The 24,847-nt window shown below is 40.3% G+C and overlaps 2 protein-coding genes across 8 annotated transcripts in view; both read left to right on the top strand.

The window, feature by feature from the left end:
• The first annotated feature begins 2,913 nt into the window (after positions 1-2,913).
• Positions 2,914-7,064, top strand: hs6st2 (heparan sulfate 6-O-sulfotransferase 2). Of its 2 annotated transcripts, none has more exons than XM_039665694.2 (2): positions 2,914-3,781; positions 5,546-7,064. In XM_039665694.2, exons 1-2 carry the CDS (start codon positions 3,222-3,224, stop codon positions 6,369-6,371), a joined length of 1,386 nt encoding a protein of 461 aa, XP_039521628.2. In that variant the 5' UTR covers positions 2,914-3,221; the 3' UTR covers positions 6,372-7,064. The 2 variants fall into 2 exon arrangements, with proteins under 2 accessions (XP_039521628.2, XP_039521627.2); XM_039665693.2 differs by having other exon boundaries at positions 5,543-7,064.
• Positions 7,065-7,670: 606 nt separating this feature from the next.
• mbnl3 (muscleblind-like splicing regulator 3) overlaps positions 7,671-24,847 on the top strand; it is a 44,593-nt gene continuing 27,416 nt past the window's right edge. For 5 of the 6 annotated variants that reach the window (XM_089134859.1, XM_089134860.1, XM_089134857.1 and 2 more), the window contains exons 1-2: positions 7,671-8,306; positions 19,317-20,419. In XM_089134859.1, coding sequence (XP_088990985.1) covers positions 20,246-20,419 — 174 coding nt within the window. In that variant the 5' untranslated portion in view covers positions 7,671-8,306; positions 19,317-20,245. The remainder of the gene's footprint in view (positions 8,307-19,316; positions 20,420-24,847) is intronic. The other variant, XM_039665696.2, reaches the window with a different exon arrangement.

Below are 24,847 nucleotides of genomic sequence, written 5' to 3'. Positions count from 1 at the left end.
CAAGCATCGCTTTTCTAGGTATCTTAATTTCAGTATTCAAAATATTTATGTCTGTAGATGAATGCATTCTAATGATTTCACACTTTGATGGTTTTATATTGGCTTTAAATTTCATAATACATCATATTTAGATTTTGTAAACCGAGCTACCGTAAGCGTTTGTTTTGTCATAGTTTTATGTAAGGGGATTGTGAAAATTGTACAAGCTGATGCAAGGACAGGGCTGGCCATCGGTCCTTGATCATTCCTGATGTCACATGCACTTTTAATTGGCATTCAGATACCTCACAGCAAGAGAGTTTTAAATGATGCTTTTAATCATATCTGCAGCATGCATATGTGCTTTTCAACTTTTACGTTTGTTTTTATTCATTCATTTGGAGATTCATTCAGTATGTATGGATGAATGGCCAGTCCTCGGACATGAACGGAATCTTGTCAGGGTTTCAGGAGCCTGAAACGAGTAAATATCTCCACAGCAGTAATGTAATGCAACGCACCTCAGATTGGATATGTATTTTTTTTTTCTAGGCTGATGTGCTGCCACGAATGGGAAGCAATATGTGCTTTCTATACTTCCTTATGACCTAAAGCTTCCCACTGTCACATGTTAAGATGGCTCTGATGTGTAAAGACCAGGAAAGGAAGTGCTTAGTATGACGAGCTACTCCGAGTCGGTGTGAAGATGACATGGACTCTTAAATGAACCTCTGCAATGTCATCTTTAGTTTGAATGCTGAACTTCAGGTGGACAGATTGCAGGGCTTGCAGCCCTGTATATCAATGGAGTCATCTGTGATGATGAGTCAGAGAGACTGAAGAAAGAAAAGGAAAAAAAATTGTAAATAATGAGCAGTCGTTTTAGTGGTCTCTGAGAGATGTTCATCAGATTTTACCCATTCAGAGTCCGAGCTTAATATGGGCAAAACAAAGAGATAGATGCTAAAAAATGTAAGAGAAAAGTTATATTAAACATTTCTTAGTCTTGTTGAAATAAAGACTGCAGATATTTAAATGTGTTGTGTGTCATTTCGGCTCTTGCCGCCAGTATTATTAGCATTTAGCACTACTGAATTGCATGATTGCTTTGAAAATCTCTTTGAGGGACCCATTCATGAAAACAAAGGATGACTTGAAACAATCATGAACATTGATTAATCAAAACCATTAATTAAGCTGAAGTGTTAAGTCGTCCTTTAGTCTTCCTGTGTGTTATTACATTAAACTGTTAAGACTGCTATGAATATAAGGCTCTTAATATCCCTTTTTGCATTAATATAAAAAAATAACCATCCTTTGAGGGTTTTCTTGCAAAAGTACATAAAAGAAGTGATAAAGACCATATCAGACTCAAATCAAAGCAATGTTAGCAAAGATTCATAAGATCCCTTTCAAATGTTATTTGATGAGATGGATTGATAGTCTCGATCATGTTTATTTTATATTGGATGGAAACCTCATCCAGTATTGGACATGAATAACCTTGCATTTATAATCTTTATTATGATGCAGTTATATATATATATATATATATATATATATATATATATATATATATATATATATATAACTGCATCATAAAAAAGATTTTAAATGCAAGGTTATCCATGTCCCATACTGGATAAGGATTCCTTCCAATATAAAACACGATCGAGACTATGAATATATATATATATACACACACACACACACACACTCACCTATTACACCATACCATTCCACCACATCCCAAAGATGCTCTATTGGGTTGAGATCTGGTGACTGTGGGGGGTCATTTTAGTACAGTGAACTCATTGTCATGTTCAAGAAACCAATTTGAAATGATTCAAGCTTTGTGACATGGTGCATTATCCTGCTGGAAGTAGCCATCAGAGGATGGGCACATGGTGGCCACAGAGGGATGGACTTGGTGAGAAACAATGCTCAGGTAGGCCGTGGCATTTAAACGATGCCCGATTGGCACTAAGGGGCCAACACCACCACCAGCAGCCTGCACAGTGGTAACAAGGCATGATGGATCCATGTTCTCATTCTGTTTACGCCAAATTCTGACTCGAAGACTCGAGACTCATCATACCAGGCAACATTTTTCCAGTCTTCAACTGTCCAATTTTAGTGAGCTCTTGCAAATTGTAGCCTCTTTTTCCTCTTTGTAGTGGAGATGAGTGGTACCCGGTGGGGTCTTCTGCTGTTGTAGCCCATCCGCCTGAGGTTGTGCGTGTTGTGTCTTCACAAATGCTTTGCTGAATACCTCAGTTGTAACAAGTGGATATTTCAGTCAAAGTTGCTCCTCTATCAGCTTGAATCACTCGCCCCATTCTCCTCTGACCTCTAGCATCAACCAGGAATTTTCACCCACAGGATTGCTGCATACTGGATGTTTTTTCCCTTTTCACACCATTCTTTGTAATCCCTAGAAATGGTTGTGCGTGAAAATCCCTGTAACTGAGCAGAGTGTGAAATACTCAGACCGGCCCGTCTGGCACCAACAACCATGCCACACTCAAAAATGCCTAAATCACCTTTCTTTCCCATTTTGACATTCAGTTTGGAGTTCAGGAGATTGTCTTGACCAGGACCACACCTGCCATGATTATTAATAAGAGGTTAATAATGTTATTGTGTATTTAATTAATTAGTTATTACATTAATATATAAGCAGCTTCTTCCCAAAGATTTGTTATAACAGTCAACCACAATTTAACATGATTTATTTAGGAATTTAATGTTGTGTTTTTTGTTGTTGATAGCTAGTTTCTAGTAAAATTGTTTGTTCATCAGAGGAGACATTTTAGCAAATTAAATGTATAGACAACCACTTTTACTGAAAAAGAGAAAAGAGAATTTGCCCCCTACAACCCCCACCCCCAACCAACCGCATCTCTCTCACTCACGAGGACTTTTATTGTGAAGAGAGAAATGCGGGTGCGGAGGGAACGGGGAAGAGCGAGTAAGAAATTGTGGCAGAGGTAAACAGCAGAAGTTATCTGTAGATCTCAAAGCGATATGATATAACGACGGACGGGAAAACCTCCTGGAAACATGTAGACATGCATTACGTTCGACACTAGCAGACAAACATCATCAAAAAGCGCTGGGCATGTTCATGTTTCGATGTGCCGAGGCTCGAGTCGCAGGTTTTGTTCTACATTCCTCCCGGCCGACGCGACGCGGTGGGGAACCGCACAACTGAGTAATGCTTTCACTTTTCCAGCGAGAAGATGGATGAAAAATCCTACTATAGCCGACTCCTCATCGCACTGCTGATGCTCCTGTGTTTCGGCGTTATTGTATTACAATACGTATGTCCTACGTCCGACTGCCAGTTGCTACACCTGGCATCATTGTCCTCGAGACTGGGGAGTCGCGCGCCTGGGGATCGCATCAACGGAGCCGGTGCGGGAGATCCGTACAGCTCAGAAGACGGTGCTTTGGTTCGCTTTGTGCCTCGCTTTAATTTCACCACCAAAGACCTTAATCGCGCTGTTGATTTCAATATCAAGGGGGAAGATGTTATAGTGTTCCTCCACATTCAGAAAACAGGGGGGACCACGTTCGGGCGTCACCTGGTCCGCAACATCCAACTGGAGAGGCCGTGCGAGTGCCATGCGGGCCAGAAGAAGTGTACTTGCTACCGGCCGGGCAAACGGGACACCTGGCTGTTCTCTCGCTTCTCCACCGGCTGGACCTGTGGTCTCCACGCGGACTGGACGGAGCTCACTAACTGCGTGCCTTCTTACATGAGCAACCGTGAGTCTCAGGAGAGGCGTGGGATTCCCAGGTGGGTGTTTCATTGGTTTTTATTAGTGTAATAAACTGATTTTAGTGTCTATAATGGACTGAAACGCGTCTTCACAAACAAACTTATTTCTTTTGTTATGGTATTCTGTGTTGTATGGTGTCACGGTGTGCTTCTCCACTCCTTTCCCTCATATTGTTCTCGTTCAGTTCGGGCTGAAACCTCTTAGCAAGTCAATTATGTGGAGACAAAGGGCCTTCAACAGGTCAGACTCAACCCCAGAGTGCTTTTATTCTGCGCATTCCTGCAACAGGGGACCCATCATCATAATCATTCACCCTTTCAGACACCCTGGAGGGCAGACAGCCTGCTGGCACCAGAACATCTGCCATTCTCTCAGGCTTGTCCTTTAAACAAACTCCCTGTATCATGGGGTAAACAGTGTTTGATAATGTTTGCACTGGGAGCCACTGCTTTTGATAAATAAGCTTCGAGTGCCTTAAGCATAGTAGGTTGGTACTGTTTTAAAAGCTACACCACTATTAAAAAGTTGTTGTTAAAAAAAAGAAAAAGAAATGAATACTTTTATTTAGCAAGGACAAATTCAGTTGATCAAAAGTGTTAGTACTAAAGACTGTTGTTACAACATTTCTATTTCAAATAAATTATGTTCTTTTGAACTTTCTATTCACCAAAGAATATTGAAAAATGTATCATGGTTTCCACAAAAACTTTTAGCCGAAAAATTGTTTTCAGAGCAGAACAAATGTTTCTTGTGCACACTGCAGCATATTGCAATGATTTCTGAAAGATCATGTGACACCAAAGCCTGGATAACGATTGTGGTTTTGTTTGAAAACTGATCAAAGACAGATATTAAAAATCTATCCTTTATCTAATTAAATGAAAATCCTTAAAAACTAAAATTGTTTTACAAGTGAAATTGAGCATCTCATTTTAATAATGTACAGTGTGTATTTTGAGATCTGATAAAGATTACATGCAACTATTTATATTATTGGTTTTTAAATATTAACTTTAAGTCAATGTAAACTTTATATATATATATATATATATATATATATATATATATATATATATATATATATAAGCATTAAACCAAATGTTGACCAAAGTAATGTACAACATAACATTACAAACACCAGCAAGACCAGAAACTATACAAATCCGATATGATTAAAAGTCATTTAAAAGGGAATTACAATAATCAAGCCTTGTCGTTAGATAACTGTCCAAAGGTAATCTAAATGAAACTATTAAATATACAACTATATTGACTGATGTATATAGATATAAATGTCTGAAAGGCCAATTGGACATAATTAGATCAAATCATTATCCCATGGGCTCATTGTTGGCTTTCTAGAAATGAAAAAGTTGAGGCTCACCATAGACTTTGACTCTGTGTTGTTGCGTAATGGATTTGTCCTGCCAGTCGTAATTGGTATTCGAATGGAAACCGTTCTGGATGTGAGCTGAAAGATGATTCTTCTTATTTGCTCATTATGCTAAAATCCCCATAATTACAGTCAACCAGCAATAATTCATTCCGTTTTCCATCAAGATCGCTCCCCTGACACACTCCAACAGAAACTACGCCATGAATAATGCTGTTACTGTGAACATGCACAAAATATGACAGCTTTACTCCACTTAATGATTCATATGCAATAATACTTTTCATTTTGTTTCTTTTTTTATAGTCAACCGAGTGATTGCTTAAGTTTAAACTCATTTGGCCCCCATATTTGATAAATTCTTCTCTTCTCTTGTCTCATGTAGTAGGAACTACTACTACATCACGATCTTGAGGGATCCAGTATGGCGGTACCTGAGCGAATGGAGGCACGTTCAGCGCGGTGCCACATGGAAGGCCTCTAAACACATCTGTGATGGCCGTTTACCCACCCTGACCGAGCTGCCCAGCTGTTACACTGGTGACGACTGGTCGGGCTGCTCGTTGGAGGAATTCATGGCGTGTCCTTACAACCTGGCCAACAACAGACAGACCCGTATGCTGGCAGACCTCAGCCTGGTGGGCTGCTATAACCTCTCCATCATGAGTGAGAGCCAGCGGTGGGTCATGCTACTGGAAAGTGCCAAACGCAATCTTCGAAACATGGCCTTTTTCGGTCTGACAGAATATCAACGTAAGACTCAGTACCTCTTCGAGCAAACATTCCGTCTGGCCTTCATCGCTCCATTCACACAGCTCAATGGCACCCGCGCTGCGAGCGTAGAGGTGGAGCCAGAGACTCAGCGAAGGATCCGAGAGCTGAACCAGTGGGACGTGGAGCTGTACGAGTATGCGCGGGACCTTTTCCTGCAGCGATTCCAGTACGCCAGACAGCAGGAGCACAGGGAGGCCCGTCAGCGACGCCTGCAGGAGAAACGCAAGCTACGTGCCAAGGTGAAGTCTTGGTGGGGGGTGACTGGGAAAGCTGTTTTTAAACCCACCAAGGAGCCATCGATGACAGAACAATATCCCGCTTTCTCAGAAGAAAATCAAGTGGATGCTGGACAAAAGCTGGAGAGTGAGACTAACTGGTTAGAGGAGGATGACGATGAAACCATGCAGGACTATGTAGAAAATGTGGAGCAGTGGCGGTAGCGGTAGCCAACAGCTATTTGGGAAGGGGGTTGAACTCAATAATGAATTAGAAAATGGTGATTCCATTTTATTACTATGGGCTACCTATAATCCTTTTAGCCCAAATCACTGCTAAATATTAGCACGTACGGGTTTGTTAATTGCGGGTTGCTCTTTTTCTGACACATGAATTTTGTGGAATGCACATCATAATTCCTATATATGTATATATAATGTATAATATCATATATATATTATACATTATTTTTGTTGATTCATAGCTCCAGTTCTCTGTCAAGTATCATATTTTAAATTATCGTCTTGCTGCCTGACCTCTCTTGTGACTTCTGAATACCATACCCACTCTGCCCTTGAGAGAGACTCAAGGTTGCAGGTAGATCATCTCTTCAATTAATGTACTGAAAATCACTATGGGTAAAAAGCAAATACATAGCTTAAAAACGTATCGTTAAAGCCAAAGAATGGAATGAAACGTTTTCTGACCTTGCTGTTCTGAGGAAGAAGCTGGTGGCAGCCCATTTTTATTTTATATACCAGTAATGCAAGCTTTCAAAGTATTGCCTTTTTTTTTTTCAAGTGACCTCAACAGTCACAATCCCATGCACATTATGTTGCCTTTTGTTGAAGATGTCCAAGAATTGTCTTTTGGGTTATTTTTTGAAGGTGTTTTATATTAAATGTATTTCTTTCTCATTCCTTTTATTTATGTTTTCTAATAGGATCACATGATATGGGATGGTTCATGGTACGTGAAAAAAAAAAAAAAAAACTTTGTCAATTACTATTGCTCTGCTGGAAAATAACATTTGTGAAAAAAAAAAAATACATATATATATATATATTTAAAATCAAAATTGCTTCTTTGTAGTTGCACTTGATCTAGAAGGGCGAGTCTTTTTTTTTTTTACAGCAGATGGAGCCAAAGTAAAACCCATTGTTTTAACGGAAGCAGCTTACATGTATAAACACATTAGATCTGTAGTACATAAAGTGTCCTATATCACAATACACATTTTAAAGTGTATACTGACATCTTTCTGCCTGTAATAATAATTTACTCTTCTTTGAATATTGCGCCTTATATTTCCAATTATACTCATTTTGTTTGGATCATGCACATGCGTATCCATACCATCTTTCCACACTATTCTATTGACCTGCCCCATGAATGTATTTGTTATCCATTATATAAAACAACATTTATTATTAATTGGTTAAACGTTAGGTCATGTGATGTCATCATGGCTGCGTCCACGAGGGGGCGACCCGCTCTAGTATGTACAATAAATCGTTCTTTTCTAAAAGACTTTTTTGGGGGACTATTTCATGCGAGTAATAAATATTTTTAATCATATTAAGTCCTATTAATTTCTTTATATAAAGTTTCTTAGTTTAAAAAAAATGTGTGTACCTTTAAACACCCGTTACTCACAAGTAACCGTTGCATTCTTGTCTAAATATAGCTGCTGTACTGTACGAAATCAAATGCATTTAAATCCACTTTTCCTAAAGGCTTTGTGTGAAATATTTCTCATTATAGGTGTCCTCATATCCATGAGGTCGTATGGGAATCCCCCTAAAATGGAGGCAATACATGGGAATGCACGTAGTGCAGTGCACACTTTGGCTCTACTCCTCCCTTCTGCCCTCCCTCGTCTCGTCTTCTGCCTAGCAGCAGCTAGCAAGTTCGCTTCACGCTTCCCCATCGCTAGCTTCGTCGTTCAACTCGAAACACCCGCAGCCGCTGGTCATTTTACGAGGCTTTAAGCTGCAAACTGCGCGATCGAAAGCTCTCGGCTAAACTCGGGAACTTTTGCAACCAAAGCGCGCGCCTCACATCAGCCAGTGATCGTGACGTAGTTATTGACAAATCTTTATTTCGCTTTGCGCTGCATTTGATGTCACCCGAGCTCTAGTCGCGGGCCGTCTGCACAGGTGAGTCATCTGCTTTCATAAAAACTAATATGTCATATTCTGTATCTAGTCTTGCCGCACACGTTATTGCAAATGCAATGGGTTTAATGCATTAACGTTACTCGCTGCCTGTCACGACTGACGCTGACTCGTTTATGGGTCTCCATCTCTAACCTTGCTTTTGCGCACATGGCCTCTTCGCACAGTGACGGATAAAACTAGAATTTTACTTTCTCCTTATTCTTATTAGCCAAGTCTATCATTTGACCTTACCGGAAAAGCTGTCACTTTTATTAAAACGTCCGTAATGCAGTGCAGTGTCGAGCATTGATCAAACACTGGCTGACAGCTGTTGAGCTTTCCATCAGTGCTGTGTACTGCGCTGCCCTGAACAGCACCTAGTTTGTAAACTGGTTAGATGGAGCTCAAACTCTGCTCACATATTGAGTTGCAATAGTCAGGTGCAGTGGGCTGGATGTCTTTTCTGATGCTGTTTGTGACTGGCATCTCAAACAAGTGCTAACGCTGTCATGCTGACATTTAAATTTTTCATGGCCAGAGCTGGATGTGTTCCCAACCATAAGGTGTTCACCCACGGTTGGAGCTGAATTTGTCCTTGATATCCTGGAACATGTAAAAAGTGGGATTGGAACTTGTGTGGGTGGTTTTGTATAGGCTATTGGTGTGGTTGAAGTTAAATGTCCTTTGACCCGCTTACCCTTAACATCATCGGACATTTGCCAGCACAGACAACTGGCCAAAGCCGAATGCTTTAGTTTATTTTGTTCTTCAGGCTTGAATGTATCTGCATTCCTTATACAGCACATTGTTGAGTCTGGTGACCTTTATTTTGCACGGTCAAGCCTGTTTATCGTAACGGTTTAGTATCCCATAGTCCCTCGCGAAATTAATTAGTAATTAAAAATCATGGACATTTCTTCAATATCTACAATGTGTTAGCACCCAGATAGATGTATAACACATTGTAATAATGTTGTAAATGTTGACATTAGCCTATGCAGTAGTTAACATGAAAGTTTTGCAATTTTACATTCATGATTTTCCTATACTGATTTATTTTTTAACATCAAGTTGTAATGATTAACATTAATGTATTGTAAATTTGCATATTACATGAACTTGGATAAAATAAATGCTAAAAAATCCATTTTAGTTCATTAAATGATCCAATGCATTAATAAATGTAAAGCAATTGAATGTTATTGTAAAATATTATCATTTATCATAGTTTTTATTTATAAATATTTCACTGGCTAGATATAGTCCTTTGTACATTTCACAGTTGTGCCATATTCAAATTCCAAGAAGCTTTGGCACTAGATATTTGTAGATTAAGAAGTATAGCCATGACATGTTCCATGGATTACAATCGGACATTGAAAATTGAGTGTTTTATTGACCTGTACACACATAAAGACAGCAGGGCTGGGGAGGTCTGGACAACCGTGTTCCTGAAACTGCCAGCTGTTGCACTGTGCTTAGGACTTGCTTCATATTATAAATGTAAAAATCTACCTTTTTATCTCATTTGGTTATAGGCCACAGATTTTGTGTAAAGAATATAAAATAATACATGCCTGACAATACAGTTGCTTTATAGAGCGCGCCTGCAGTCGTGTGAGTGGCAGTTGATATTCTGTTTGATTTCACACCCTGTGATGTGCACTGTCAAAGGTCAGGTCAGAGGACTCCTGCTGCTTTAGAGGGCTGGTGTCTGTCAGACTTCAGTGGCATCGCTGCCCTTTAGTTATGTCTGAGGTTTAAAGGTCTATACATCGCTGACAAGTCATATATTTTTGTGTTAATACCAGGCCAATACACAGCACCTACCCTCCTTCTCCCTGAGGGGTCTGTTTATCCTGCACTTCCTGGGTTAAATTAGAGCTAGACCCACATACGCCATACACAGACTCAGAACGCTGTCTGATGACAAGCTCCATTAATTCCCAGTGGTCACAATTGGTCAGGTAGCCATAGACAAGAGAAAACAAGAGCTAAGTCCTTCTCAGAGGTGTAGGGTTAAATCAGGTGAGATGCCAGTAACCCTCCTTATGGTTTTTACCTTGTAGGGAACAGATAGGGAAAAAATATTAGGAAGCCCCCTGATGGGACATGTGTGGGTTTGTCCGATGTCATGATTTTAGATTTTGAGCGATTAGTACCCAAACTCCATCGCACACCTGCAGGTGATAGGTGCGTCGGATGATAAGACCAGACTAGCTAGTCGTTTTAGCAGATAAGGAACTCCCGCACACTATCGTTACTTGCAATTTAAAATGAAGTTTATTCACACACAACGTTTCGGTCACACGACCTTCAGATTGTGAGCGATTAAAATGTCTCTACGATGTGCTTTTGAAGAAATATCGTACTGTACAGTGCACATTCAGACAGTTGTTCTGGCGAGGCACCCTCGTGCCAACATACTGTTCACATGCATTCACATCACAGGATTATTAGCAACACAGTGGTTGGGTTACGCTCACCGCTCATGTGACATTGCACTTTTTTGCAATCACACAACTGTATGCATCACGCATTTTAAAGCCTTGTCAATTAAAAAAAAAAAATTTGCACACTGTTCTGACATGTGCTTTTCTGTGCGGCTACACCCTGTGCGGTTTTACATTAATTAAGTCAGTTAGTTCACCCAAAAATAAAAATTCTGTCATTAATTACACTCTCAAGTCGGTCTAAACCTCTTTGGAGCGCAAATGAGGATGTTTTTGATGAAATCTGAGAGCTTTCCTGTCCCTCCATTGACAGTCTATGCAACTACCATTTTAATGCTTCAAAATGGTCATAAAGAGATCATAAAATTGAACGGTTTGGTCCAAATTTTCTGAAGAGATACGATCCCTTTATATGATAAACAGATTGAATTTAGACTTTGTGTAGTGTAGCATAGACTGTTTCATTTGTGTTTCGAAAATGTGACTTGTCATTTGTGTTCCGAAAATGTGACTGGTCATTTGTGTTTCAAAAATGAACACCCTTACTGGTTTGGAAATACAGGGGTTGGACAATGAAGCTGAAACACTGGCCAATGTTGGAGGTTTCACATCTATATGCCTGGCGGCCAATCTTCAGAGTGAAGCACGGGTGGATCAGTGATGGTTTGAGCTCCAATATCATGACAATCCTGATTGTATTTGATGGACACGACACTGCCGAGGACTACCAAACCCTTCTGGAGGATCATGAGCACCTGATGCTCAAACCGTGTATCAGCATGATCATGCACCAACACACACAGCAAGACTTGTGACAGAAGGGTTTGATGAAGATGAAAGTGAGGGTGAGCAATTAATGACAGAATTTACCTTTTTGGGTAACCAATCCCTTTAAGTGAACATAAACATTTGGGAGAAAAACGGATGTGTGTCTGTATATTTGATCCACGCATGGGGTCTTAAAGTGACAGCAGTCTAATATAGTTGCCTCCATTTATCATTAATGTTAATAAAAAAATCTCTTATTGCTTTAAGTATATTATATTTGTCTTAATTTGCTTCTTTGTTCTTATTTTTATTTACAAAGATAAAAAAAATCAAATTGGCTAATTAGTTTTGCTTTGCTGTTCACTGACATAATAAAACCAATGTAAGAAAATCAAATACATGATCTTCCTGAAAAACAATCATATGATATGATATTCTTGCCATATCGCCCACCCCTACTTGACGGTCCCACGTGCTCTCTCGCTCTCAGTCTATTAAACACAGTCCATGTTAGCACCTCATATCCGCATATTGCCGCATGTGCTGAAACTGCACCACAGGTTCAGGCACGTTTGCCACTGATGCCGTGGACTTTGCTCTCGCTTTCATTCTCCCTATAAAATTAATGATAAGAACAGAGAGTAGTGTTACTCTGCTGCATGTCCTCATGTCCCCTCTCCGGCTTTGCTGGACCAAACATGGTAGTTTATGCCATATGCTTTGAAATGGCAATAAAACGTGGGCCTGGGCTGATAAAGCAACACATGATCAAACATTGAGTGACTGTAATATTAGATTGCTGTAAATATCGGTTCTCTATCTACTGAATCTATAAGAACTAGACTATTGCGTTCTATTAATACGGCCACTGCCCTCTTTTCGCAAGTAGGTTATGACATGCTCAGATTGTGTTACTCACAAATGAGCTTTTAACCACTATTCTGTAAAGTGCAATGCACCATTTGTCCAACTAAATATAACTTGGGTGCATTTACACAAACGCAAATGAGGCTTTGGCAAGTCTGCGCTTGATTTAAAATAGTTGACCAGCTTTTGAACATTTTATGACGTTTATAAGTGCATAAAATGATGTATTTGATCCTGCACTCGCTCCTTATAGTGGTTTCGTTTCTCCAGTTTGTTGTTTCAACATTACACTGAGCTGGGCAGAGGGGAAGAGGCTCAGCCTGTTGTAATGTGTCATGTAGCTTTAAGCCTATGATTTTAGAGTTTGTTTGTGCTCTCCAGAGCGCTGTACGTGTCTCTGTGCTTGCTGTGAGTTTTTGAGGGAGCTCAGGCAGCTGCATGTTTTTATGAATGGAGGCAGTGGGGCTGTAATAGGCTGAAAGGATTATATATACTTAACCTAATTATTTTTCCCAGTGGCTGGGGGCTTTTCTCCTCTCCCAGTCCCGTCTCACAAGCTCTTGATTCTCAAGACACCATGTCAGACCCAGTATGTCTCCACCTACGGTGTCAGAACTGTCCATTTCTGTGTTTTTTTTAGTGAATGCTGCAGTTCTGGCTCTGAGGAACTATGTGTCCATGTATTTTTGCATTGCTTCCTTTCATTAAGGGAAGTACGCACATGGCTTAATATCGGTTACATTTGGGTCATATACTTCTGCATCAGATTCTCTGCTCTGATCAGCCTTGTCCTTTAAATGTCATTCAGACAGTTTGTTCCCTGTAATGGCCAGGACAGTGTGTCTATTCATACGATTCAATCATTTAAAGAAGTATGCAGCCGTCTTACACTGATTGAAACTCTTCTTAAAGGGATATTTCGCACTAAAATGAAAATGTAGTCATTGGAAAAATTGGAATGTACGACAAGTGATCTTTTTGCGTCTTTAAAAAAAAAAAAAGCATTTGATAGAACTTTTTAAATTATTTTATTTTAGGGTGAACTGCTCATGCACCCTTCAAACGAAGGAACACAAAAAGTGAATTTGAAGGATAACTGAGGCTGTCAGTTTCAAAAGTGACCATTTCATGAAAGTCGTCCATGGGAATCGAGCACTATAATTCAGTTAAACTGTATGATATCTTTGATGATGGTTTTCATTTACTCCAGTGGACTATGTGACCAGATAATTCAGTCTTGAAAACCCCCATCAGTCTAATTCATGAACAAATCATTTTTGGGTGAAGTGGCAAAAGTCATGATGTCATGTTAGACTTGCGCACTAAAATTCAAGAAAGCCATATGATAGCTTTGAGTGACAGAGTGAAATTTGTTATTTACTGATATTCTTCCACTCCAGTGGACAGATTCTTTGAGTCTTGAGAATGGTTTTGTGAACCCAATCACTCAATTTGTTGAAAAAATCTGACTTACAATAATTATTTGCTCATGAATCAGACATCCCTAACTCTCTCATGAAAACACCAAGGGACCTATGAATGTCAATATTTCCAGAGAACGATGACTGAAATTTTGTTCTGTTTTCTCACACAAAGCCGTATGGACTTCTTTTATGATACTTTATGTTGCTTTTTCTCATTTAGAAGCTTGGAAAATCAGGATTGAAGGTGAGAAAATACCATAATTTCCATTTTTGGATGAACCACAAAAACAGCAAATAATGAATAAACAGCCATTTGAAATCATATTAAAACAGCAAACCTTGTTAAAATCTCAAATTCCTTAAGGCACGACTCCATTTCTGAGAATACACGTGGGTTCAGTTTCATTTCTCTGGTATTTCACCTCGGCAAGGTTCACCCAAAGATAATTTACTTAGCCTCATGTGATTCCAAACTGGTATGATTTTCTGAAGATATTTTGAAGAATGTTGGTAACCAAATAGCTTTGGTCACCATTGACAAGTGATAGTACTCAAAATATCTTCTTTTATTTTCCACAGAAGTGGTACAAGTTTGCAACAGCATTATTGTGAGTAAATGAAATGATTACTGTCACTAAGAAGGAATACAAAGGTAAACTTTGAGCTACTGAACTCTCACTTCCCTGTGAGAAATGCTGCAGTACAAGCTGCAGCAGGCAGAATGCATGTGGGGAGCATGTGCTGTGCTGGTGAAGCTGCAGTATGTGCTGGTCATGCTGGGCTGGCCTTGTATGCGTCAGCTCTGTGGTATGAAGGTTATGTTGTGGCGCTCCAGTGCTGCTGAGCGCTGCAGTGCTTTGGAACAGCAGACTCCTCTCTTTCCTGCCTTGACCTCTGCCAACTGACCCTCGCACTCCCACTGCTGTGTCTGCGGATGAGTATGGCAGAGGCAGAGAACCAGATTCAATCATGCGTTGTTGGTTCTGCATATCATTCCCATGTAGTTCGTTCACTTGCTTTTCTGGGCTTACGTATTTGGGAACTCTGTGCCACTGACTGTCAGAGTGACAGTGACGGCAACCCGTATAGAAAATGCTTATTTGAATGCTGCGCCTGTTTGCCCATCATCACCTTCCCAGCATTTCAAGGTCAACTTTAGTCATTATACAGCCGCATTGCTCTATTTTCCCTATTCACACATTAGTCATGTCCCAAAGACTGAGGTTCCATGAAAAATAAAATGGCCTTTGGTTTATTTAAATAAGCAAAATGTTGCACTCCGTTGGGACCTGAAAAAAAGACACGTCTGCAGAATTTGTGTTGGCTGTTAAAATATATTGGTCAGCAGTTTTTTTTCCACATTGTAGTCTGTTTGTTTATCTTAATTTAATTAATATTCCTAGTACATGACATGAGTTACATTGAAAGATTTTTTTTTTGAAAATGGTTAAAATAGACCTCAAATGAAAACTAAACGATGTTTACTCTAGTAGTGATCCCTGTAATTATTTTACCTAGTGCAGCTGTTGTCATATTGATCTGTATAATCGATAATTCTAAGATCTAAGATTAGCTCATTCAGCAAGTGTCTCGAATAGACAACAAATTCTGGAGAGCGGTTTTCTGTTTTTTACAGCACAGTAACAAAGTTTACCCAAAAACGAGGGTGAGTAAAAAATCATCTCTCTCCAAACCGTTTTTTTTTTAATCTTCTCTGTGGTATATACAAAAAGCAGATTTTTGAGAAATTTTGTTTTTGTATTTTGTTTTTTTGGTGCGTAAAAGGAAAGTCAATAGGCTCTGATGTTGTTTTGGACCCCACTGACGTTCATTACATAGGCAAAAACAGTTTAAACATTCTTGAATGTTACACAGGAGGAAAAAGTCACACAGAGTTGGAAGAAAATGGTTATGAGGGTTAAATAAATTGACAGAATTTTAATTTTGGATCAACCTTTAAAGTCGCAATGAAACAGATGGAACGTATTCCGTGTTGGAACGTACATCCAAGTGAAATTTATTAGAGAATAAGAAAAAAAAAATGTAGAGCGAGGACTTGGTTTTATCCATCGGTGGTTGGTTGGATTGTGGAGGGGTGGCTTTAAGCAGACTAAAAGATGAAGAAGTCCAGCATTCATCAACAGTCACAGATGAAAAAAAAAAAAAAAAAACGTTTGGTACCAATATATGAGCTATATGAATAATATGAGCTCTTTAGCTACAAAGGAAAGGGTACCATCCTAGTGATGGATTTTGTACCCTTTCTTCGAAGAGTGAATAAGATCGATACCAAAATAAATAAGGGGAATTTTCATTTCATGCTGACTTAAAGCATATAGCATTAACAGGAGGAATAATGTTATTTCTCACAGACAGACAGTAGGTGGTCTTGTTGACTTCTCTGAGACTTGAAACAGCATGCTAGCCTACTAATTGTAGCCAGGTTTTGATGAAAGATATGTTTCTCAAACGCCCAGTCTTCTTCTATACTTTCCAGTTATTGACTTGCTTCTTGTGTACATGGCCACATGCGGTGTCTGAAGGACACCGCTACAAGTGCAATGTGTATACATCTCAGTGACCTTGTAGAAACAATACACACTGGCCACCTCCACACCTCTGATATTTACAGCTTCCTTTGTAGATCTGCGCCAGAAACACTCACACACGTGTACTGTGCTGTATATCCTCCGTCCTGCCGTCTTTTTGCTGTAGTGAACATCAAAGTAAACCGACTACACAGCCAGCACTTACACTAGCCTGTATAACAATTGTACTACATATAGCTGGCGTTATTAGTATCCTGGCTGCACACGGTTATTTGTCTTCTTGTCTGTGCAATTACAAATTATGTTCTTTCTGAAGTGCATGGGGTTTAGGGTTTTAAGACTTTTTCTATCATTATTTTTTAAATCTATCTACAGGTTCAGTAACATCTAATCTTAATCTAGCCTATATATTTTTCAGTGGTGTTTTACTAGCTCTTTTCAATTTAACAAGCTAGTTTTTTCCAATGTGCATTAAAATGCTGCATTGCTGTTTTTAATGTCACATTGTATTGCATGCTCAGCCTGAGCAAGCTGAGGCAGTTCATATTCTGATTCCTTTTTGCATCGTTCAGATGGTCTATGAAACCATACATTAACCGATTACAGTCCCTGGTATCATTGGGGATGCATTATATATCAGTACAACATCGGTTATTATCGGCCTTCAATACAGATTTTTTATTTTAAATATTGGTAGCTAAAATTATATTTTTAGCTGTAAATGCACATTTACCCTATTTTTACATTTTGATTACTTTTGTTAATTAAAATCAAAATTTTTTTAATCGAAATGAGCTATTTTCTAAATGCATGTTATTGACCTTATGAACAATTCATAAACTGTTTGTTAATGACTACGTTTTCAATAGAATATCTCTTGACTGCTCTTTACCTTGGCTAACTTTATAAGTAACTTTTGTCTTGCTTTTCATTCAATCGTCCTTTTAGATGAAACAATATGCCTTTATTCTAGTGTTATCTGCCTTTATGCCTGCCCACAGTAAATTACAGTTTGTAATAACTAGGCCAGACCTACACCAACCACTCAGATTGCGTTTTGTCGGTCTACTTTTTATTAATAATTTACTTCATCACGTTGTATAACCAGTTCGAGACAACTATTTATAACAGGCTTTGCAAGCCGCGAAGATAAAAGTAATTTGGGAAATAGCGCTGATTATCATTGGGAGGGGAATTGGTAATCGTTGGGAGGGCAACGCTTGTACTACATATTAAGGTCTCTGGAGGGAATTAGACAGCGGCGGACGTCACGGCCACATGTTCTCTTCACGGATCAGCTCTCCGTTCACCTGCTTACGTATAAATGAGATAATTGGCCTTTCACTGTGAATGCAAGAGGCAGGTGTGGCTGAGGTACCACGCTGCCCTGAGACAGAGATGTGCTAACTTCAGTGCTGACAAACAGCTCAATGCAGGTCTGCGTTCCCCGAGGGGGGCGTCTTCATCGATCTTACTGTAGGGCTGATATTGGGGGAGGGTGTGCTCACGTCAGCCTGCTGTAAAACCTACTTTCTGCTTTGCCTGGTGTTTCGTTAGTGCCTTTGTTCTTGTATCTGGAGGTGGGTGTCATTAATTCAATTTCTATCCCCTCTCCCTCGTTTTCTCTCCCGATCTCCCTTATCCGCTCACCGCAATGCTCTCCTTCTGGACCGTCTGTCTGCGTGCCCCCCCTCCCCCCTCCTCCTCCTCCGTCGTCTGTGTCTGTCGCTGTGAGACACAGGGACAGATAATATCTGCCTTAACCTCTCCTCTAATCCCTTCACTGTCTGCTCGTTCACCTCTGCATTATTTGTTTTCATTTTCCCGTCCTTTTATTTGTTTATCCATCCCTCCCTCCTGCGCCGGTTTCGAGTGTGCTTGGTCATCACAGCATTGATTATTCTTCACTGTACTGTCTCTTTTTCACTCTCAAGGGACCACATATCAGCTGTCAGACCCACCCAAGACACCCACTCACATCCCCCTGTGGCACCGCCCCCGGTATTTCACTTCTCGAACTCCAACCTTGCACCTTCCCACATCGCCACGCGCATTTAATGAATGTGATAATGATCCATTCGCTTCTCCTTTCTTTTCCCTTCTTCCTCCCACCTGTGACTCAGATGAGGCGTCGCAGCGGTTTCCTATACTTTAAAACCTTCCCATTAATGCTCCAGGGAAGCAAGAGACCCACTCTCCTTCGGATTCAGCCAAGGAGCAATGCAATGACAAAGAGGGTGGGGAGACTAACGATCAATATATTAGGCTCCTCCTGATTGGTGGGTTCACCTTGCCTGGTTGCATCGCAGCTGCGGATTGGCTGTTGCAGTGTTCCCTGCTCAGCAGCTGCAGCTATGGGGATTTGCCCTTCCTCTCAGCTGCTCTACTTCCTTTCTCTCTCACAAAAGCACCGTTCAGATCCTGAATGCCGAGACTGGGATTCGCCGCATAGTTCATGGCCTCCGCAAACGAGCGCCGCTTTGTTTTGCGCGCCGCTAACTTTCTGTAACTTAGAACAATCTGGCACACAGGCGTAAAGTGACGTTGCTGTCTCCCATGTGCTTGCTCTGTCTCTGTCCCTTTCTTTGCCTCCTCCCTTTCTTCCCTCCCTCCCTCCGTCCCTCCCTCCATCTCTTAATCAAGACACATCCTTTGCATTGCTGGCTGCCTCCCGTCTGCACTCCTCCTCTTCCTCTCGTGCACTCTCTCACTCACGCTTTCTGCCATGCGCTTTCAGCCTCTCTCTGTTTGTCGCTCACCTCTGTATTCCCCAGTTACAGGTTTGCAACATAAACAGCTGCTGCTTCAGGCATTTCTTTTGTTATTTTGTACTTTTACTGTTTGCTTTTTGCGTAATATTCCTTTTGCCGTTGTGTTTTTGCAGTTTTGAACCGGACGAGCTGTTTTAACTGAGTTTGTCGGCTTTGCTTTTTGTGTCTTTTCGCAAAGGTAGGTTCTCCTGCTGCAAGAGGACTCTTAGAAGTGCGTGAGGACAAGTCACAGTGCGATGAAAGGAATGCAGGGAAAGCAGGAGGGATGAGAAAGCGATTCAAGTAAAAGAAGACTCGCATCACCATAAAGTGCCTCATCTGGATGCTGCGGAAGCCCTCCTCTGTGTCTGCACTCCCATCCTGGCTGGTGTCTGCTTCGGAACGCTCTTTTCCCCGCTGACTTGAGCGGTGTGCGCTTGGCCTTGGCATGGGCTATATTTCACCCTGACAGTCAATCAAGCCATTTGCCTGTTCCTTGATTTCCAACTTTGCCTACTCGCCATTTCACCTTATAATACAAGGACACCAGTCGATTAGTTTCCCTTTTGGGTTCTCAAAGTGTTTCTCCCTTCACTTCTGCAGTCTCTCCATCCCTTGTGACCCAGACATGCGAGCATCTTTAGGGACTGCTGCGGCTATGGCAACAGGGCAAGGGGTTTCGGAAGCCTAAATTTAGAGATTTTAAATCAATGCAAGGAAGCTTTTTTAAACCCCGCGCTCCCGAGGGTGAGTCTAGACAGTGGGACGACCGCTGCAGACAAATAGGTAGTGGCGCTCTACTCTACTTTTAATGCCTCGTTTTCCTGGAAGACAGCCGAAGATGCACCGCAGCATGTCACAGTGACCTACCCCACCTCAGCACTCTCAGTCCGTCGTTCTCCCTACCTGACTTTCAAATAATCTCATATTCTCGTCATACTCACCCTTTGGTTAATCACTAGACTATGCCCCCTACCTGTCAATAAGAGAGTTTGTTTTTCGTCTCTAGACTGGTAGTCTGAGGATCTCCTCGCCACTGTGCTAATTTTTTTGCAGCCTTTGTGCTTTATCACGCCTGGCTGCCCCACCCAAGCCCTCCGCTCACCCGCCACTCGCCGAGGGACCGCTATGGCCGTCAATGTGACCATGGGCCGCGACACCAAGTGGCTGACGCTGGAGGTGTGCCGAGAGTTCCAGCGAGGAACCTGCTCACGCTCGGACGCCGAATGCAAGTTTGCTCACCCCTCTCGCACATGCCACGTGGAGAACGGCCGCGTCATCGCCTGTTTCGACTCACTCAAGGTAAATGCACATGCACCCATTATCATTGCACTGTGATATATTAACTATAAGGAGCATTATTTTAAGTTTTAGTGCGGATTATATCACTCACTAACAATATTTGGTCATGTTGTCAATAACTCTAGGATCTTTTGCTCAGTGGTGGTCTCTCTCCAGCTGATGAAATCAGTCTTTGAGTGAATGTTTGTGTCATTTGAAAGCACTGCAAACTCTGGTCTGGGATTGGTTAGTAATGATTAAAAAGATATGTGGCATTTTTATAGTATGTCAATTAAAAAAACCAATGAATGCTGGGAGTATTTACATGGTACTTCAAAAGTCCTAGGAATACCATGGTATATCCAAGAAACCATGCTATGTTGTATTATCTCAAAAATAATCCACAGTGATTTTGTTACTTTTTGTGCTTAAATAATGCTTTTCTTTGAAAGAGTAATCTCAGAGGAACAACTTTTAAAGGAACAGTTCCATCAATTCCACTATCATTAACTCATAACTGTTCTCAATATTGTAAATAATAAGAAATGTTTCTGCAGCAAATCAGCATTTTAGAATGACTTCTAAAGGATCATGTGACACTGAAGACTGAAGTATTAATCCTGAATTCAGCTTTACCATCACAGTTTAAGTTATAATTTGCTGATCCAAAAATGTAGCTGACTGGACCATGAAGTTAGTAAGTAGGAATTCTGAAACTAGATCAGAGATTCATAAATGTATAATTCAACTGAATCATAAAAAATAATGATTCATTCATGATTAATCATTAGTGGATGTAAAGATTTTTAGTAAACTATTTATTTAGTTTCTTTCAAAGTTGTTAAATGCCATTAGATGACTTGAGATATAGTAGTAATAATTACTTGTATGATGCATTCTTGGAGCTTTTGTGTGTGCCATTCGTTGTAACTGCATGAAAAATAACAACCAGCACATTAAATAATTTCTCCTTTTGTGAATATACTATTATACATTTTGAACATCAATGAGTAAACGCTTGCTGACAGAATTTTTGGGTGAACTGTCCCTTTAAAATGTGTATTTCCATAAACAGTTTAAATGTATTGTTTTCAGCTTTAGGTGAATTCTTGATTTATAAGCTCAAATGGTACACATTTTGGTATATCTTCTCATTATCCATGTTCATCTCAAGAAGCAACTCTCTGGACCTGTGTGTCAATCAGGACTCTGAGCATTGAGCTATGAGCACAACAAATGTGTTTGTGTGTTTATGTCTCTGCTTATGTGTTTATGTGCAATGAAAGAGCCAGACAAGGCCCTCTCTGTCTGAGTGCAGCAGCTGTCTCCTCTTTTATTGAGCTAGAATGTATTATTTGGCCATTTTTTTGGCTGTGGGCAGCATTTGTGGGGGAGCTCTGGATGAGGAGGAGTGAGAGAGAAAGTTACATGTGGCCTAGCAACAGCACCACCCGACTGGATGCAGTAATCCCTATGAACTGTGTTACAGTTGTTAGCCTTGTGTACTAGTGGCCTGTGTAGATTAATTACCCATCCAATTGTTCGATTTGTTTTTATCAGTTCGAGGTTAGATTGCTGTTATGACTGAGAGAGATAAAAGCTACTGGAAATAAATTGGAGAAACTGTTTGTGGTTTATTCCTCATGATGTTCTTGTGTGTGCGTGTGTGTGTGTGTCTTTAAGAGTTTAAATGGTGCCTGTTGAAGTGCTAAAGGTGCACATAAATTCGACATGAAACGGAATTTGTGATTGTCTTTTCTTCACTATTATTTGACATACTAGCCTGGATGCCAGCCTGAACCCCGCCCACAACATTTTTTGCTCAGGAAGTTCGGTCCATTGAGGAGTAATTATGATCGGTTCAGAAATCGTCAGGCCAATCAAATTGACAGGGTGGGCTTGATACGACGGTTGAACTGGTTGGTTTCCCTCAAAGATGTCTGCAACTGGATAATTGAGATGTATAGTTTCTGCTATCGCGTCTGTTGTAAAAGAAATCGACAGCGCATTCATTTTAAAAGACAAATAGGGAACTGCAATCAAGGCACTTGTCGATCGGAAAGATGTGTTTGCCGTCCTTCCTACGGGATTCGGCAAAAGTTTACTTATCAGCTGGCTCCGATGGTCACTAAGAAGATGGAACGCAATGAAAACCCTGTGGTCGTTGTGGTTTCTCCTTTGGTTGTATTGATGGAGGACCAAGTAAAAGAATCAACACTCGTTATTTTTATTACTACTTCTTCCAGCGTATGTGGAGTTGAGTTTTGTTGACAACTATGCGAATCTCAACATACGTCACTTACTGCTTTGTTCTGATTGGTTGTAGGTCTATCCAATTGAGAGCAGTGTTTTTTTTCCCCCTGGTTCGGTTAAGACCAAGGAAGTTGAAGCCTCGCGGGAGCCGCCATTGTAGCAGAACTTCACCTGCTGTTAGAATTTTAATTGACTCCCATTCATTTTGGCGTCACTTTGACAGCGAATAACTTTACATCCGAGGCGTCATTTGTCCATTATTTATTTCTAAAGAAACACGGAAATGTTTAAAATGCTACATTACTTTGTATCTTACATTACGGCCCTGTAGCAGCCGTTTTTGTAAAAATAGGCTAAAGATTGCGTCATTGCGTCATAACCACGGGACTTTCTGTCGCACAATAGAGCCATTACCGTATAGACAGGAGGAGAAGCTCGCAGGCAATCTTTTACTGTCTATGAGGCAATCGGGGGGACAATAGTTCGGAGAAGCCCATAGTTAGAGAGTCCAGAAAAGCAACGGGACAATATATTTCAACAACGTTTTTGAGAAATTAGTTGATTCAGATTTATCTTGGCACAGCTACTAGAAGATTTACGACTGTCAGACTGTCGTCACGCTCAGTTTGAGCCTGCTCAGTCGCTCAGACATCAGGTAGGAAGTGCAATGATTCAGTCTTCTTTGTTGAAATCAATGGGGTCGCTATGTCCATTTCTTTTACTATCTATGGTTAAGACACGCCTCATAAAAAAGCCCTTATATGGAGCAGTATCAGACTCACATTCTGACTAGAACACCTCACGCTGGTGCACACATCATCAGACAAGAGATGTTGTTGTAAGAGGAAAGAAAGTTCATGTTTTTGATGAAAGATTATAAGGGCGCATGAAAAAAAGAGGTGTATCGAGAAATATTTATATTATAAAACAATCACTAACCATGCTAAATCCATTTTGTACTGTGTGGGACCATATGTAATCAGTGGACTGTATGTTACACTGTTTAATAATGCTTCTTGAATCTATTGAATTGTCAATTTAATTTCATAGTAACTTCCTTGTACAAAAAACCTTGAGACAAGACAAGCCTTTGCATGCAGAACCTTTCTGCTAAAAATACTGGAAGAGAAACATGCTCACATGCTCATGCTAATGTCATTAGGTGCCTCACACTTTTCTAGGTGATCCGACCAATAATTTTTTTTTAGTTGAGGAGGATAAAAAAGGGCAAATCATCAGCAACCACCCAAAACAACAGCATAGAAAAATGCTAAGAAAACATGCTGAACACCTGGCATCCACCCATAGTATGCCGGACAATAGTGTTGTGTGCGGTTGCCAGGGCAATGCTACGTAGTTGCTAAAGTGTTCTGCAGTTCAGAAAAGGAAATCTTATAATTAATTGTGCAAGATCTCAGGTTTTGAGTGCAGCCCCCTTCAATCACAATCATTGCATTTTTTTATTTTCAAATAATTCCAGCATTCATCTCCAGACCCAATCTCATCCCCCCAGGCCTCTCTCTCCTCTGCACACCTCCACATCTCTTCTAATTTATCGACATCAGCTAATGGCTGCTGTTCTGTTCTTCTTTCCACTATACCCTGATGCACAATGTCTTGCTTTTTGCTGTTTATTGGCCATTAATCTGGTTTGGTTTGCTTGAAATATCGTACAGGGATACATGAATTAGGCAGTCAGGTAGTCCATGTAAATGTGATTGAGTTATTGATGCTGGCACAGGCTTCTGTCTGAAAAAAACAAAAACAAATCAGCAGGTACTGTCATTGACTGCGTCTTATTCACATGAACATGATTCAAAAAGTTATTTTTAGAAAATAGGACAACTAAATGGCCACTGAGAGACAATGTTCCAGGAAGTACATTTAATGGGGACATTTGCAAAACAGGATTTTCCTAGCTCTTTTGCAATTAAGGGGTTGATGTACTTAGTATTATATGTGAATATTAAAGTACCAATTAAATGTGTGGAGGCGGTTTTTTAAATGTTTTTAAAAGTTTCTAATACTCACCAAGCCTGCAAATGTTTGATTTAGAAATGCAGTATGTACAGTAATACTGTGACTGTAATATCTATTTGAATATATTTTAAGGCACAACATCCCAGGTAAATAGGGTAAAAAATTAACTACTAGATACTGTATCACCATACTTCCCCAGCTGATTGATTCCATTAA

Source organism: Pimephales promelas, chromosome 9 (assembly GCF_988280905.1).
Source record: "Pimephales promelas chromosome 9, fPimPro1.hap1.1, whole genome shotgun sequence".
NCBI classification, from domain to species: domain Eukaryota; kingdom Metazoa; phylum Chordata; class Actinopteri; order Cypriniformes; family Leuciscidae; genus Pimephales; species Pimephales promelas.
This window is presented reverse-complemented; position numbering and strand designations above follow the sequence as displayed.